At 56.4% G+C, this 15,678-nt stretch overlaps 2 protein-coding genes across 2 annotated transcripts in view; both read left to right on the forward strand.

Moving 5' to 3' along the window:
- ZNF683 (zinc finger protein 683) overlaps positions 1–2,768 on the forward strand; it is an 11,958-nt gene extending 9,190 nt beyond the window's left edge. Inside the window, 4 exon segments of the mRNA XM_015557190.1 lie at positions 564–633; positions 2,143–2,341; positions 2,438–2,632; positions 2,737–2,768. Of these exon segments, the coding sequence (XP_015412676.1) occupies positions 564–633; positions 2,143–2,341; positions 2,438–2,632; positions 2,737–2,768 (496 nt within the window).
- Positions 2,767–15,678, forward strand: part of AIM1L (absent in melanoma 1-like) — a 23,673-nt gene continuing 10,761 nt past the window's right edge. Inside the window, exons 1-10 of the mRNA XM_015557191.1 lie at positions 2,767–2,870; positions 8,183–10,712; positions 11,120–11,167; positions 11,258–11,370; positions 11,518–11,647; positions 13,320–13,459; positions 14,297–14,423; positions 14,630–14,665; positions 14,998–15,134; positions 15,286–15,469. Coding sequence (XP_015412677.1) covers positions 8,238–10,712; positions 11,120–11,167; positions 11,258–11,370; positions 11,518–11,647; positions 13,320–13,459; positions 14,297–14,423; positions 14,630–14,665; positions 14,998–15,134; positions 15,286–15,469 — 3,390 coding nt within the window. The 5' untranslated portion in view covers positions 2,767–2,870; positions 8,183–8,237. The remainder of the gene's footprint in view (positions 2,871–8,182; positions 10,713–11,119; positions 11,168–11,257; positions 11,371–11,517; positions 11,648–13,319; positions 13,460–14,296; positions 14,424–14,629; positions 14,666–14,997; positions 15,135–15,285; positions 15,470–15,678) is intronic.

Consider the following 15,678-nt stretch of genomic DNA (forward strand, 5'->3'; position numbering starts at 1 on the left):
GAGGAGGCAGCCAGCAGCCAAGGCACATCCTCATCTTGCCCCCCATTCGTGTGGTGATGTCCAACCAGCCTTCGGAGTGGGATGGTCCTAGTGTCTTACTCCCAAGGCTCATTAGTCATGTGATTCTAGGCTTCACCTCTCTGGGCTCTGTTTCCTTACCTGAAAAATGGGGCACTAATATCCAGCTCTTAGGGTTATTGTGAGGCTTAAGGGAGATCATGTAGGCACAATACCCAGTGCTAAGCCTGGCATAGGGCGTGCTTCAGCAAATGGTGAGCTTTTGAATTACGGGGCACTGTCGCTTTTCTGTATTCTGGCCCTGATGCAGGCCTAGTCCCCACTTTTCTCCAAGCCCAGCCCTCTTTCTCTGTCTCTGGGGGTGGAGTGGACAGTTGGGGAAGGGAGCAGAGAGGAGGCTGCTGTACAAGCTTCCCCTTTCCCCAGATTTCAGGAGCTCATCCAGGCTTGGGCTCTGAGAGAAGTGAGAGAGGCCGCTGGGTCAAGCCTTGGGGTGGGAGAGGAGAAGGCCACCTCACTCCCTTCCCCCTGTGCTTCCTTTTCAGGCCCTGGGGTGGCCAGAGTTGCCCTGACCTGGCCCAAGGCCAGGGCAGCACTAACAATGTCAGCCTCAAGGTAGGAGAGAAGGCAAAGGGGAGGCCAGGAAGGGGTTGGTGGGGGAGGGGCAGGCCCTGAGAACCTTCACTCATAAGTCAGGCAACTGGAGTTCTCTAATCCTCCCTTTGTCACTTATTCACTGGGTGAACCAGGGCAGATCACTCCTCACCTCTGAACCTCAGTTTCTCCATCTGCAAAATGGGAACAATAATGCCTCTCAGGGCTGCTGTGAGACATGAGATTATGGATGTAGAACATCCAGCATGGGGTCTAGATGCTCAGGAAACATGAGCTTCCCAACGCCGGGCCCCAGGGAGGCATGTAGGGTCTCCTCCTGTTCCCAGGACCCCCTTTTCCACACTTCCTGCTTTAGCTTGACCTCCCTCCCTCCCATCTTTTGTCCTTTTAACCCACTTCCTGGCATGGGCCCCCCAGGGGTGATGCTGGGCCAGTGACTTAACCTTCTGGCCACAGTTTTCCCGTCTGAGCCGTGGATTGGGCAGCACGGGGTGTCCTCCACGTGGAGTTGGCTCAAGCAGCCGCGTGTCTCTCTGTGGCCCTGACTACCATCAGTGATTACTCACATGTAATTGAGTGCTCGTTATGTGCCGGTGCTCTGCATAGATTATCTCATGAAATCTTCAGAGCACTCCCAGGAAGCGGGTACTGTTATTATCATGCCAATTTTACACACGGGGAAACTGAGATGCAAGAGGCATTGCAGCTAGGAATTGCAGAGCTAGGATTCAAGCCCGGGTCGCCTCGCTCCAGGCCCCCACAGGAATCATTGTCCTCTTCTGTCTCTTGAGGTGTTCAGCCCCTGGTGAATGAAAGGCTGCACCTATTTCACAGATGAGTAAATGGAGACATTTGGGATCAAGGGTCCCTGCTAGAAGGAATTTTGACCCAGACTTGGCTCCTCTGTTGTCAGAGCATAAATACCTCCTTGAAAACTGGGTTTTGGGGTGGTGGGGGGACAAAGGAGGCAGTGTCCTTATGGGTCTGGGATCCTGGGCCCTTTCCCCTCACCCCCACAGCCAGACTTGGCCCCAGGGGGAAACAGCAGACACAGGTCAGGTGTGTCCCATTTTCAGGGGAACCCTCTTCCCTGACTCCCTCATGTCCCAGGTACATCTCTATGCCCAGGTGTGCCTGGGGATCTCAGGTGGAGGGTCCTGGGGAGGTGGCTGCAGGCAGGGGCCTGGGTGCTTGAGGCAGGCATGCCCATGAGCCCCTAATCCCCAGGGCAGCTGGGGAAGCAGCAGCTGACCTGAGAGTTGGGCCCTCGTGTGTGACTTTATTCACGGCGGTGTCTTCTCTGGATCTCTTTCCTCACTGTAGAATGGGAGGCGTGAGTTGAGTGGGGAAGGGCCTTCCCGGAGCTCTGCCCCTTTGCCCAGCTCTCATGGCCCTGGCCGCCTCCCCTTAGGACAGCTCTGCTTCTCCGGTGCAAGGAGGGCAGTCAGGGTGAGGAGGTGCCTGGAGGGCAGGGGAAGATGCTGTCACCGGGCCTCTGCTTTCCCTCAGACCCAAGCCCAGAGCCGCTCAGAATGGGACCTTCAGGAAGGGAGCCGAGGTTCCTGGCTTTGGAAGCGACGACACGGCTCAGGAGGGCTCGCTCAGCCCCTGGGGCGCCTCCAGAGGCCAGCTGTGGGCAGCGCCTCTGACATGGCCAACTATCCCTCCATGGAGCTGGAGGGCCCCGCACTGGCAGCAGACCCCGCTGGTGCCAGGCACCCCTCATGCCCGGTGCCAGTGCCTGGGCATTTGGGACAGGAAACCCCAGACTGCACTTGCCTGCAACCCCCATACCTGGCCCCAGAGGTCCCTCTGAATCCTGAGCCACCCAGCACCATGGAAGACATGCCGCCCCGCCCAGCATCCTTTCCCAAGGCAGAAGGAGCAAAGGGCAAGCCTGCCACCCCAGGGCCAGCACTGCCAGAGCCAGCCCAGGTCCTACCGGAGCAAACCTCTGCCAGGAAGACCCGCTACCACATCACTGTCATCCTGCAGGGGCGTGGGCTGACACCTGGGGAGGAGGGTGGGGAGCCCAAACCGGCCCAACCAGCTCTTCACCCCTTCTGCCCTGAGGAATTCAGGGCCTGGCTGGATCCTCCCCAGGGGCCCCGCCCCATCACGGGGTGCCCAACTGACCCGCCCCAGGAGCCCCGGCTAAGATCCCCACGGCATCAGAAGAGCACGGCCCAGCAGCAGAAGATCCAGGCCCACTGGTCACCTGGGTCCCAACACACACGGTGAGTACAGGTCTGTCCCCATGTGGGGCGGCCGTGGGAGGAAAAACTAGCCTGGCTGCCCTTTCTGGGGTCTCTGCCTCACCTCCAGACTTCTTCAACTCCAGGCCCATTAATTCAGCTCCGAGCATGAGCTGACACTGCCATCTCCTCCCCACTCACCTTGCCTTCCTCTCCCTCCCCTCACCCACAGCCTACCTCCTGAACCCACTGCTGCTCTCCTCCCCCGTCCATCTGAGGAGTGGGAGATCCTTCATGAAGAGGCTGGGAGAGGGGTCACCTTCCCCTCAGCAACACCCACCACTCCCTGCTTCTGTTCAGGCGACCACAGAACCCACCTGGGAATAGGCACTAGCCAAGGTGCTGGGTGTCCTGGGGCAAATTGCTTAACCTCTCTGGTCCCTGAGTTGTCCAGTAGATTTGGTAGCTGGAGATGAGGTAGTTACAGGATCATGCTTTGAACTCCAGAGAGATGGGCTGCCAAAATAGCAGGGATGCTTATTAATAACACCTCAGTTGCAGCAATAATTACCTACCAGGCTCTGTGTCAGCGGCCACAGGAACGGGCAACTGAGATTCCCAAGCCTCGATTTTTATGTGTTTTGAAATGATTCTCCCAAATCTGCTTGGTGGGCTCAGAGGTGAAAGAGTGGGTTCCCTAAAACTCACCTGAGAAGGGGTGAATATGGCCCTGGGGCACTGGGCCTCACACAGGGCTCTGAGAAGTTCCTCATGTGGTGGCGGCTGTCATTTATGGTTTGTTTTCTAAGTATAATCCTGTTTCATCCTCACGACAGCCCCATGGAGTAGGACTATTCCTGCTCCACACCCCCATGCCCTGATTACAATAGGAAACTAAGGCTCAGAGAGGTTCTATCACTTGCTCAAAGTCCACTAGAAAGTGAGGGGCCTGAATTTGAATGCGGTGCCTGTGCTCTAATCATTTCTCTATCCTGCCTCTCACAGAGGCCTCGTTGGCCCTGTGCAGACAAGGGAAGGTTGAGTGTGGTTGCTGTGCGGACTCCAGGGTTTTCTCTGACCCTGTGGAGATAGATCTGGCGGCATTGTGCCGGGATGTCCAGGCCTCTGGATGGGAGGCAGGTAACTGGTCCTGCGACAAGGATGAGGGAGATGTGGGAGCGTGGCTGGCTCAGATCTGCTCGGTGACCCAGCGGGGGAGAGGGCTGCCGAGTGAGGGAAGGGGTGGAGGAGTAGGCCTTGGAGAGAGGACAGAAGCAATAGGTTTAGCTGGGGGAGTGGGGCTGTACCTGCTACTCCCCGGCTATTTCGGGTCCAGGTGGATAATGACGGACTCTGGCGGGAGGCTAGGGTTCCCTTAGAGAAGAGGAAGCGGACCTCCAGGGACATCCTCCTCCTATGTCCCCAGGGTTTCTGGGGCAGGATTGGCAAATATAGGGGTGGGGAGGCAAGACACAGTTGGGACTGCAAGTGGGAATGCCTATGCATTCAAGGTTGTGTGTCTGTGTTTGACTGTAGGCTGTGAATTGACTGTGTGCGTGCATTATGAATGTGTGCGTGCATTATGAATGTGTGCGTGCATTATGAATGTGTGCGTGCCATCGTGTCTGTGACTGGTGTGTTGCTGTGTCTTGAGTGTTTGTAGCTCTGACTGTGTGTTTGACTGTGTAAGTCAACATACTGGTAAGTGTCTGTGTTTTTGTGCCTGTGCTACTCCCTGGGTCTGTGCCGGCGGCTGGCTGCGTGTCAGTGTGTGCCGGTGTGACGCAGCATGTGTCTGTGGGATGTGGGCCTGTAGACTGGTTTGGCCTAGTTTGGGGGTGACAGGTAAGCGGGGAGAATCCAGGACTTGTTGGGTTAGACAAGGCTCTTTCCCACACTCCCCTCCGCCCCTTCCTCAGCCTCTCCCTTCTCAGCCCCACACCTTGTGTGGAGGTCACAGGTTACCCTGCCAACCAATTCACTTCTGAGATGGGGCCCTGGAGAAGAGAGGGAACGGGCACTTCTGCTGGCCTGGGTCCTTGGGGTGTGTCTTCAAAGCATGGACAAAAAGGGGAGCTACATGCAGGCAGATTCCAGCATAGTGTGAGGAACATTCTAGCAGTCCTGACTGTCCAGGGATTGGTCAGGTCAACTGTCAGATGGTGACCTCCCTATCCCTAGAGGTGTGCAGGCAGAAGCGAATGACCGCATGCTTGTGGAATGAGTGTCTATCAGGGGTGTTGTCCAGGGGCTGGGCTGGGGCGAGAGAGGCATTGCATTCTGATTATGGGGAGGTCACTGACAATATCTAATTTGACTATCAATGGCTTCCTGTGAAGCGGATTTCCTGTTGCTTTGCCAAAGCCAATGGGGCCTTCCAAATGTGGTTCCTGCTTTTATGCTAATTTGTTGACCCCTGGACTCCCTGGACTCTTCATGGGAAAGTTGGCTTTGGATGAACGGAATCAGGGACTAGGGCAGTGATGGCGAACCTTTAGAGCTCGGCGTGCCAGCATTTTGAAAAACCCTAACTGAACTCTGGTGCCGTGTCACATATAGAAATTTTTTTATCTTTGCAACCATAGTAAAACAGAGACTTATATTTTTGATATTTATTTTATATATTTAAATGCCATTTAACAAAGAAAAATCAACCAAAAAAGTGAGTTCCTCATTTTTTTGGTTGATTTTTATTTGTTAAATGGCATTTAAATATATAAAATAAATATCAAAAATATGTCTTTGTTTTACTATGGTTGCAAATATCAACAAATTTCTATATGTGACATGGCACCAGCGTTAAGTTAGGGTTTTTCGTGTCACCTCTGACACGCGTGTCATAGGTTCGCCATCACTGGACTAGGGCATCCCCTAGCACAATTAGCATTGAATGAATGAATAAGTGAATGAGTGAATGAACAAATAAATGACTTAGAACCCTGGCTTTGCCCCTTACTATTAATGCCATTAGGGACAGGGAATCCCAGCAAATAGCAGTTGCTATTATTGTTTTTCAGAAACAAAGAGGAGACTCAGGGGAAGTGAGGGGATGAAGCTCCATGTGGGGGAAATCCCAGCAAGGACAGGGGTTCTGTTAGAAGAAAGGGGGCTCCTTAGTGAGAACGGGGGAGAGGGTCAGGGCCTCAGTGAAGGGCTAGGAATCCAGGGCCTAAGGTGTCTGATTGTGTCCTGCTCCCAGGACTTCTGCCTGGGGAAAGGATTGGGACTCCATCTCAGCCCACCGCCTTTCCCATACACAAGGCTTTTCTGGGGCCACTCAGACCCTGTCTCGGGCCAGGCCACATGCTGTCATAGCTGCCAGCGGTCCCTGAGTCAGGCCAGGCTTCCCTAGGCCTCAGTCCCTTTCATCTCTGCCCCTCATAAAACCTGAGTCACTGCCAGGGCCACAGGGCAGGGTCAAAGTTCTAGGTTCCACCAGTTTAGTAGAGAGGAAGATAGAGATGGGGGAGGGAAACTGGGGGCATGGGTCCATTTCTGGCCTTAACTTCGTTTATAGTGGTCTGCCTCGTGAAGGGGAGGAGCGGACCTGAAGACAGGTTGGGCCTGAGGCTGGGGATGAATGGGTTGACTTCACTGGTCCTTGGAGCCTGAGAATAGGATTGCCCAGGTCAGCTGCCCTGGTCAGCGTGACTTGGAAGTCAGAGTAGAGGCTGGATGGCCCCTCCAGGCCTGCTGTAACCCCCTTTAAAAGCACATTTCCAAACCATTGCATCTCAATTGGCCAGGTAAATACATAAGGGAGTTTTGTATGGTGATTAAGCACCCAGGGCTGGCATTCAAGACTTGCCTCTGCTACTGTGTAACTCTGGGCAAGTTTCTTAACCCTCATGAACGTTCCCCCTGCCCTCATCTGCTAAACGGGAATGTTTGTTCATAATTTATTAATACCGTACTCTGTAGGAGTTATCAAGTGCATGGAGTTCTTTTGAGGATTCCATAGGGCAGTGGACATAAAGGAGTTAGCAAGGTGTTTGGCACAGAGTAAGCCCTCAACAGATGGCTGTTGTTGTTGCTGTCACTATTAAAAAGGTTCACCAGAGAGTTCCTAGGGAGCTTAGAAGTCTCCTCAGACAGTTGTTATAATCACCCCCTATTTAATAAAGGAGGTAATGGAGACCCAGAGATCAAGGAGGTTCAGAGAAGAAATAAGACCTTAAAAGAGGGAAGGTAAGAGGTGCCCTCCGGGAGAGGACCGTAGGCACAGCTGGATGTGCTCAGAGCCTTGGCCTCAGGGCCAGGAGGGAAGATGCCTGGACATGGGCTTAGCTACGACTTCAAACCCCAGCTTGCAATTTTGCAGGTGCATCACCCTGGGCCAGTCACTCCTTCCTCTGACCCTTGGTTTCTTCATCTGTATGATGGGGGAAACACTCATAGAGGAGAACATTGAGGGAGAGTGCACGCAAGTCCAAAGTGCTGGGTCCTGAGGAGTTTCACTAAGACCCACAGATGTACCCAGAAGGTCACGCCGCATGCTGGTGCTAGTACACACACGCACACCTGCTAGTGTTTGCTCACAGTTTCCCCAGGGGACACCCGGGAGTTTGTGAGCCAGTATTTTAGTTTATAAGATGAGTTTTTGTTCTTTCTCTCTTATTTTATCCTGACAATAACCCTATGAAGCACATACTCTTATTATAACACTAGAGGCCCAATGCATGAAATTCGTGCAAGAGGCCTTCCTTCTCCCGGCTGCCGGTACCGGCTTCCCTCTGGCACCCGGGACCAGGGCCTCCCTCTCAACCTCAGCTTCGTCTGGAAGGACGTCTGGTCTGATGAGCATATTACACTTTTATTATAGATTTTGTGGCTTGGAGCCCTGATGCCTGAAGGGGAAGAGTGGCCACTCAGGTGATCTAGCTAGTGAGTGGCAGAGTCAGGGGAAGCCCAGCTCTGCTCAAGGCCAAAGTCTGTCTTCCCTCCCCTCCCTCCCCTCCCCTCCCCTCTCCTTTCCTTTCCTAATAATGGCAGGAACAGGGTCAGAATAATTGCCTAGTTTCTAGCTTTCTGGTTTTCCAGTTTGGGGCTCCTGGAGGACTAGAGTCCCAGCCCCATCCATAGACCAGTGGGTCAGACCATATGCCTTTCTCGCCATCCAGGCTTAGGCCACAGCTTCACCCATGGAAGGACGGTGCTATAGGGGATCACCTGAAAGTGGGGAGAGGGCTGAGAGCATTATGCCCATTTTACAGATGAAGAAACAAAGGTCCAAAAGGTCACATGACTTGCCTGAGGGTACCCACCCTGATCTTGGCAGAGGTAGTTATCTGTACTATAGGGAGCTACCTGCATACCCTTGACCCTGTCTCTCTTTTTCCTGGCACCATCTGCAGGGAGCTGGGCCACAGGGAGCCAAGGACACTTCAGGACAGGTTGCTGGGGCCCAGCATGGAGGAGGCAGGTGGGCCCCCAGCTCGGGCCGAGGCCCGGGTGGTGAGTGCCAGGCTGACATGGCGACAGCGGCCCCCTGCCAAGGAAGAGGTGAGACATCACTTTCACAAGGTGTCCCTGGTGTCCGAGGCCCAGATGGAAGCCCCCCAGGAGGAGATGTTTGAGTACAGCCCCCGTGGAGAGAAAGTCAATGGCTTCGCTGCAAGGAGAGAAGAGACTGTGAATCATCAAGCCCCCCCGGTTGGGGCTGGTTCCAAGAGCTGCCAGAGCCATGGGCCCATCTTTTCCAAGAAGTACACACTACCCCCCAAGGAGAAAAGGCTGGTGAGGAGGCTGAAAGAGGCTGTGGACCAGTGTGATGGCAGCTCCCAAGACTCTAGGACTGAGCCACCACGCCTGGGAGCCATGGCCAGGACGGAGCTCTTGGTGCCCCTGCCGGGGCCCCGTGAGCCGAGCCCCCACCCATGTGTGAACCGTGAGGAGCGGCAGGTGACACGCACTGTGCGGACCACTGTGGTGGTAGGCGGGCATGTGGCCCGAAGGGTGACCAGCTCTGTGACCTTGGAGCCCGTGCTCCCGGGCGAGGCCCTGCCAAGGGGCCGCAATGCTGTCCGGGCAGTGGTGGTGGGCCCCAGGCCTGAGGGCTCGCCCAGCCGCAGTCAGGCCCTGGAGCTGCTAAGTAGCCGGCTTCCCAGGCCCATGGCTTCTGTGTCAAGGAGTCCAGGTCTGGGCAGTACAGAGGGCACAGCCCTGGGGCAGCTGCCTGCGATGGGGACAACAGAGCCAAAAGGCAGATCTGCCCTGGCCCCTGTAGGCATCCCTGAGGGTGCTCACCCACCTCAGAACCAAGAGGCCCCTGCAGCCCATCCAGACCCAGACCAGGGCCAAGCTCTGGGTGCCAAGGCCCATAAGGTCCCAAGGGTGCAGGGAGCCTCCAACCCCACCCAGCTCCCTCTCCAAATCTCTCAGGGCCCGGCATTAGTACCCTCTTCTCCCAGAATCCAGATCCATACCCCCTCCCCTGGCCTAGACCACCTTCCTGAGCAGCTTGTGGTGCCCACTCACCCCAGGGCCCAGCCTGCTCTGGATCCCAGGGGACCCCAGGCCCTGCCCTCTGTAAAAACGGAAGAGCTCACAGATACCCCTGCTGCCACCATCATGCCCAGGGTAAGGAGTGAGGTTGTTACGGTCCCTGGAGAACCCCCATCCCCTACAAGAAGAAAGGCTGTCTCTAGCCCAGACAATCTTTCTGCTCCATCTTCCCCAAGGAATAAGGTTGTTCAGGACCCTGAAAATGTCCCTATCTTCTCCCTCACCCAGAAAGACATGGTGCAGGGCCCTGATGTTCCTGCGGACCCCTCCCCCACCCAGAAAGAGGCTGTGCAGGCTCCTAGTGCTCCCGCTGCCGCATCCCCCAAACCGACCGAGGTTGTCCAGGGCCCGGAAGATGGGCCTAGCACCCAAAAGGAGGTTGTCCAGGGTAGTGAAGGCAGCTTTGGCGCTTCCCTCACCAAGGAAGAGTCTGCTCAGGGCCTGATTGCTCCTGCTATCCCATCCCCCCAGGAGGATAAGGCTGTCCAGGGCTCTAAAGGGAGCCCTGTCTCATCTCCCACCCAAAAAAAGGTTGTAGAGGGTCCTGCTGTTCTTCCTGCTCCCTCCTCCTCAGTGGGCAAGGTGCTCCCCAGCCCAGGAGGCCCCTCTGCCCCAGAGCCAATGGAAGCAGAGGCCAGCCAAGAGTCCCGGCTTATCCCTGGCTCCACTGAAGACAAGATGCTCCCGGAGCCATCGAGGGAGGAGGAGGAGCTCGTCCTGGCGGCTGACCTGGAGATGTTCCTGGACACCCTGCGGAGCATGGAGCCCCCCGAGATCCTCCGCACCCACCGGCTGCCACGAGCCCCCCGCTCCTCCTACCTGGCCATGTACGCCACGCTGCCTCCGATCGAGGAGGACCAGCCCAGGCCTTGGGTGCTGGGACCCAGCCCCCAGGAGGTGCCAGCACTGGAAGAAAAGGAGGAAGAGGAGGAGGAGGAGGAGGAGGATGAAGAGGAGGAGGAGGAGCAGCCAGAGAACCCCTACCTGAGTGATGATGAGAAGCTCCAGCGCAGGCAGGAGAAAGCTGGGCCCGGGCCCTCCTGGGACTTCCTCCCTGCCAGGCCCCCCCAGGCCTCTTACTCGCCTCTGGAGATGATGAAGAAGCATGTCACAGATGCCAAGGGCTCCCAGCCGGAGCCAGGGCCAGAGCGGCAGGCGGGCACGAGGCCCACCTCCCGCCTTCAAGGCAGTCTTTTCTTTGGGGGTAGGGTGTCTGCCACCAAGGAGGCCCCCACCTCGGAATCACTAGGCACAAAACTATCCGCTCTGCCTTCCCATGGGGCACCAGGGCTCAGAAAGGTGCCAGGACAGCCGCCCCTGCTCTGCAGTGACAGGTCGCCGCCAGAGAAGCCCCCGTGTGCCAGGCCCCCTGAGGGCTGGGTGAGTGAGGCCGTGGGTGGCCAGGGAGGGTGCCAGGCCTCACCAGGGTTTGGATGGCATGAGGACCATGGTACTGGGAGGCAGAGTCTTCAGATGCAGAAGTTGGGCCTGAGGTATGGCTTGTTGTGATCCTGTGCAAGCCACGTCTCTCTGGGCCTCGGTTTCCCTGTCCAAACAGAAGAGGTTTGCACGGTCGATTCCAAAGACCTTAATGGCTCCAATCTCTTGGAAGCCGGAGAAGGGGAGTGATAGGGGGCCAGCTCCTGGACAGGGTGGGTTGGGACAAGTGTGGTGTCCTCTGTGCGGGTGGAGGCTAACAGGGAGGATGTGGGATGCCTGGGATGGCAGGTGGTGGGAGGCAGTAAGCAGGCAACCTATGAGACTTCTTATCACTGCCTCCCTTCCAGAGCCCGGCATCGAAGACCCAGGGCAAGCTGAACACCAGGCCAGGAAAGGTAGGGGGTGGAGGGCAAGTGTGTGGGAAGGGCAGCAGGAGGCGGGAGCTCAAATCAGAGCCTGAGGACCCCCCTCTGCGTTTTGTCCAGGTGGTCCTCTTCTCAGAGCCCGGCTGCCAAGGCAGCAGCAGGGAGGTTTGGGAAGACATTGCTGATGCCTCCAGCTGGGCCCACGTGGCCTCCATAAGAGTGGTCCGAGGCTGGTGAGTGCAGAGTGCTGGGAACCGGGGGCAGTAAGCACAGCGAGAGGTGCCCAGCCAACCTGGCAGAACACCCCTGAGCTACCCAGAGGTGCTGCCTTGTGGGTACATCCTCTCCAGCCCAGTGACCCTGGGTTTCTGTGCCCACAGCTGGGTGCTGTATGAAGAGCCAGAGTTCCGGGGCCGGAAGCTGGTCCTGCCTGAAGGAGATGTGGAGCTCAGAGCCGCGGGGCCCGCGTGGAGTGTCCACGGCATCGGCTCCCTCAGGAGAGTCGTCCGGGTGAGCGGGCTGGGGTGGGGAGCCAGATGTTGCCCTGTCCCCCTGGGCCCCGGGCCGTGAGGAGGGAGTTGGAATCTCTCAGGGACAGAGATTTCAACTCGTACTGGGTTGGGGGCAGAGGGGGTTTATTATGGACTCGCCTATAGATTCCAGACCTTGGAGCCAACTGGGGAGTCTAGCCTGGCTTGGGGAGGCAGGGCAGGCAGAGGCCAACCCCCAGCGTGGGAAAGCAGCCTGAGGAAGTGTGAGAATAGCAGAAACAGGTGGGGTGGATATGGGTGCTCCCCTCCCCTCAAAGCCCAGGGCTCTTAGTCCCACAGTAAGACCCAAGGTGCCTTGGACGATTGTTCATTCATTGGCCCAAGCATGCTTCATAATGTCTGCTGTGTGCCAGCCACCAGGCCAGGCAGTGAAGGCTGGAGGAGACTGACCTCTGCCCTGCAGGACTCAGGGTCAGGCTAGGGTCTCAGCGTGGGGTTCGAAGCAGGAAAACCATATAATCAGATTAGCAGTTTATAAACACTCCTCTGGCTGCCAGGAGAAGAGACTGGATGGGGATCCCAGAGGCAGGAAGACCAGGAAGGGCTGTGATTTCCAGCTGAGGAGCGCTTCTGAATTTTGAGGGAGGGGGGTGTGGTTTGTAAAGGCATAGTTAATATTACAGTTTCATATTTGTAAAGTGGTAGTCTACAAACTACCAAAATTAAGTTTGACAAAATCATCTTGGCTGCTAGGGAGAACCAGAAGAGAAAGCAGGGCCAATCAGATGTGTGTTTTGTTTTAAAAAATATTTTTATTGATTTCAGAGAGGAAGGGAGAAGGAGAGAGAGAGGAACATCAATGATGAGAGAGAATCATTGATTGGCTGCCTCCTGCACACCTCCTACTGGGGATCATGACCTGAGTGGGAATTGAACCATGACCTCCTGGTTCATAGATCGATGCGCACCCACTGAGCCACGCCCGCGGGGCTGTTTCGTTTCGTTTTTAATGAGAGGAGGAATAACTCTGAGTCCAGAGCTGTTGCAGCCCTCCTGGTAAGAGAATACGAGAGCTGATGATTCGTAGCTAGGGCAGTAGCCCAATCATGCAAAGGAGGGGTGTTTTCAAAGCCTCTCCAGAAACACAGAAATGTTTGTGGACAGTTTATTGTGATCTTCTCACAATAAAGTCATCGTTGTGTGGGAGGTAATGAGGTACAAGAGAAAAACAGGGGCTTTGAAGTCAGGTGGACCCGGATTCCTTTGATTAATCCAGCATTGGACACTCAGTGTATTCCAGGTCTGAACAGAGGCAGGGATCGTACATAAAAGAATGGTCAAAGTTAGACCCCCAGAAGCAGCTGTCCAACTCGTCTACCCCTCCACCGGCTGGAAGCCGGGTTACCAGAGGGAAGGCGGAAGGCAATGGCACTTGGCAGGCTCTTGCTGAGAACTTTGGTCTCAGATCCCCAAGGTTCAGGGCGGGACCAGCATGGGCTTTGGTCTTGGGTTGTCTGGTCAACCTTAAGAATACATCCCAGTCTATCTCCTGGCTTCTGGGAGACAGTCACAAAGTTTTCCCAGAAGCCCCCCGGAACCCCGGCTGCGCAGACTTGGGGAAGCAGGTACAGAAGGGGGTAGTCTCTGAGGGGTGGCGCTTTACACTTCATTCTTCCACCCCTCTTCTGCAGGACTACATCACCCCAGAGATCAGCCTGTACTCGGAGGAGGGTCTCAAGGGGGAGCAAGTGAAGCTAACCCAGTCCTTGGAGGACCCCCATAGCCTGAAGAGGCCCCTGCAGGTGGCATCTGCCACTGTCTCTGCAGGACTGTGAGTCTGGGCTGTTCTGGAATCCCTCCATTTATCATTCGCTGTGCTGGGTGCTGGGACACATAAGCAAAAGGAGACAGTTCCTGGCCTCAAGAAGTGCTCAGTCTACTGGTGGGGACAGGGAAATAAGCAGATAGCGGCAGTTCAGGGTTCCAGGAGGGGGAGCACGGAGCTGTGGGAGCACAGAAAAGCACTGCACCAGCCTGAAGTCATGGAAGCCTTCCAGGAGGAGGGGATGCCTTGCTGGGAGGAGTTGGCCCGGAAGAATAGGTCCCTGAGGGCAGGGGTTGTGCGTGTATACGTGTATAGTTCGCTCAGAGTCCTTCCTGCCTGAAGCAGAGCCTGGCATGGGATAGAGGCCCCTAAATATTTGTTGATTGAATGAACCGGGGAAGAGTATCTCTAGAAACGGGAACAACACTTGCAAAGGCCCAGAGGTGAGAGATCTCAGCTTTGAAAATTCAGTCTGGTCAGAGGAAGCAGCAAACGGGGAGATGTGAGGCCCAGGAGGAAGGCAGAGGGACAGACCGAAGGGCCTCTGTGCGGCTAGATTGTATTGTGAGGCCAACAGGACATTAACTGGGGAACTTTAAGCAGATCTGTGCATGAGAAGGAACTCTCCAGCTGCTGTGTGAAGTGAGGGAGGGCCAGGCCAGAGGAAGGGGCACTGATGGAGTGGCTACTGCTCGAGATGATGGGGGCCTGAAGTGTCCTCCAGAGTCCCCTTGACAGAGGCCTCTCCCTCAAAACTTCGTTCTTCTCTCTAAACCTTCCCTCCCATCCACCAGCCTATATCCCTGGGTATCTGGGGTTCAGCCACCTCTCTGCCTCCCCCAGGTGGCTGCTGTACCCCAAACCCTTCTTTGAAGACACTCCCTGCATCCTGGAGCCTGGAGAGTACCCCACCTCCAAGGACTGGGGTACATCAGACCCCAGCGTGGGCTCCTTGAAACCCCTGAGTTTGGTAAGGAATAGGTGGCCCCAAGTGGCCTTGACCTGCAGTCTGAGGGAAGAGGCAGGGCCTGGGAGCTCCTACTGGGAATGGGATTGGAGGAGAGGTGGGGGGTTGGCCATTTTTAGGAGCCTCAGGATCAAGTAAATCTTAGGCCACCAGCCCCATCTGCCTCCCCCCACCTCTGGGCTGGTGGCTCAGCTCTGTCTCTTCTGCAGGGCTGCCCAAGAGTGGAGAAGCCAGGGGAGCCCAAGGTAAGAGTCTGGGTTTCTGGGTCAAAAAGGGCCTTTGGGTGGGTTGTGTGTATGTGTGTGGTGGCTTTTGTGGCCTGAACTGGAGGACAGGAGAGGAGGGTCCTGGGAGCCACAAGCTGGGCTTGGAGGACGGAACCTGGTGGATTCACTGGGAAATGGCTTTTGATGTGTAAGAACCAGGTCAGAGAAGAGATGGGAGTTAGGGCCCGGAGCTCCGTGAGGGAGTGGGAGGGCCTGGCTAGGGGCTGATGCTGGGCAGAGCCCTCCTGGGCTGGCTGGGTGTGTTTGGGTCCAGATCCCTCCCCACACGACACCACCATCCCGTTCCCCAGGCTGTGGTGTATGAGGCCCCAGGCTTTCAAGGCCAGAGCTGGGAAGTGAGCCGAGACATCTACAGCCTTCAGCAGCCGGAGGACGGCCACAGCCCGCGCCTGGCCTCTGTGGGGTCCCTGCGAGTTCTTGGAGGCTGGTGAGGACCCAGGACCCTTCCTTCTACCTTATCCTCCCCCTGGCCTCTGCCCCGGGAGGGGGGAGTGATCTGGGCGCCTGGGGGTGGGGGCAGCTGTCTTACACATCCAGGGGCCTCCTGTGACTGTCTGTCTGCCTCCGCCCCCCCCAAGCTGGGTTGGCTATGAGAAGGAAGGCTTCCGGGGCCACCAGTATCTGCTGGAGGAGGGGGAATACCCTGATTGGTCACACTGGGGAGGCTATGACGAGGCGCTGACCTCCCTGCGGGTCATCCGGACGGTAAGCAAGGCAACTGGGCCATCCCTCTGCCTCCAGCCACAGCCATGCCCTCCCCACTGACCCCCACCCCCCACCCCTTCAATTTGTTGAGAGAAGAATCCATGTTCCATCTCCCTGCTCTCCGGAGCGCCGGAAGTGCTCCCCAGGTCCAGTTCTCTCCCTCCTGCTGCTTTCCCCAGGCCACACTGGCCACCTCGCCCCAGAGTCCCTTGGGTCGCCTCCCTGAGGTCTGGTCACTCCCAGGGGTTCAGTGGGCGGGCGGGCGG

This window comes from Myotis davidii, unplaced genomic scaffold (genome assembly GCF_000327345.1).
Source record: "Myotis davidii unplaced genomic scaffold, ASM32734v1 scaffold149, whole genome shotgun sequence".
In the NCBI taxonomy this organism is placed as follows: Eukaryota; Metazoa; Chordata; class Mammalia; order Chiroptera; family Vespertilionidae; genus Myotis; species Myotis davidii.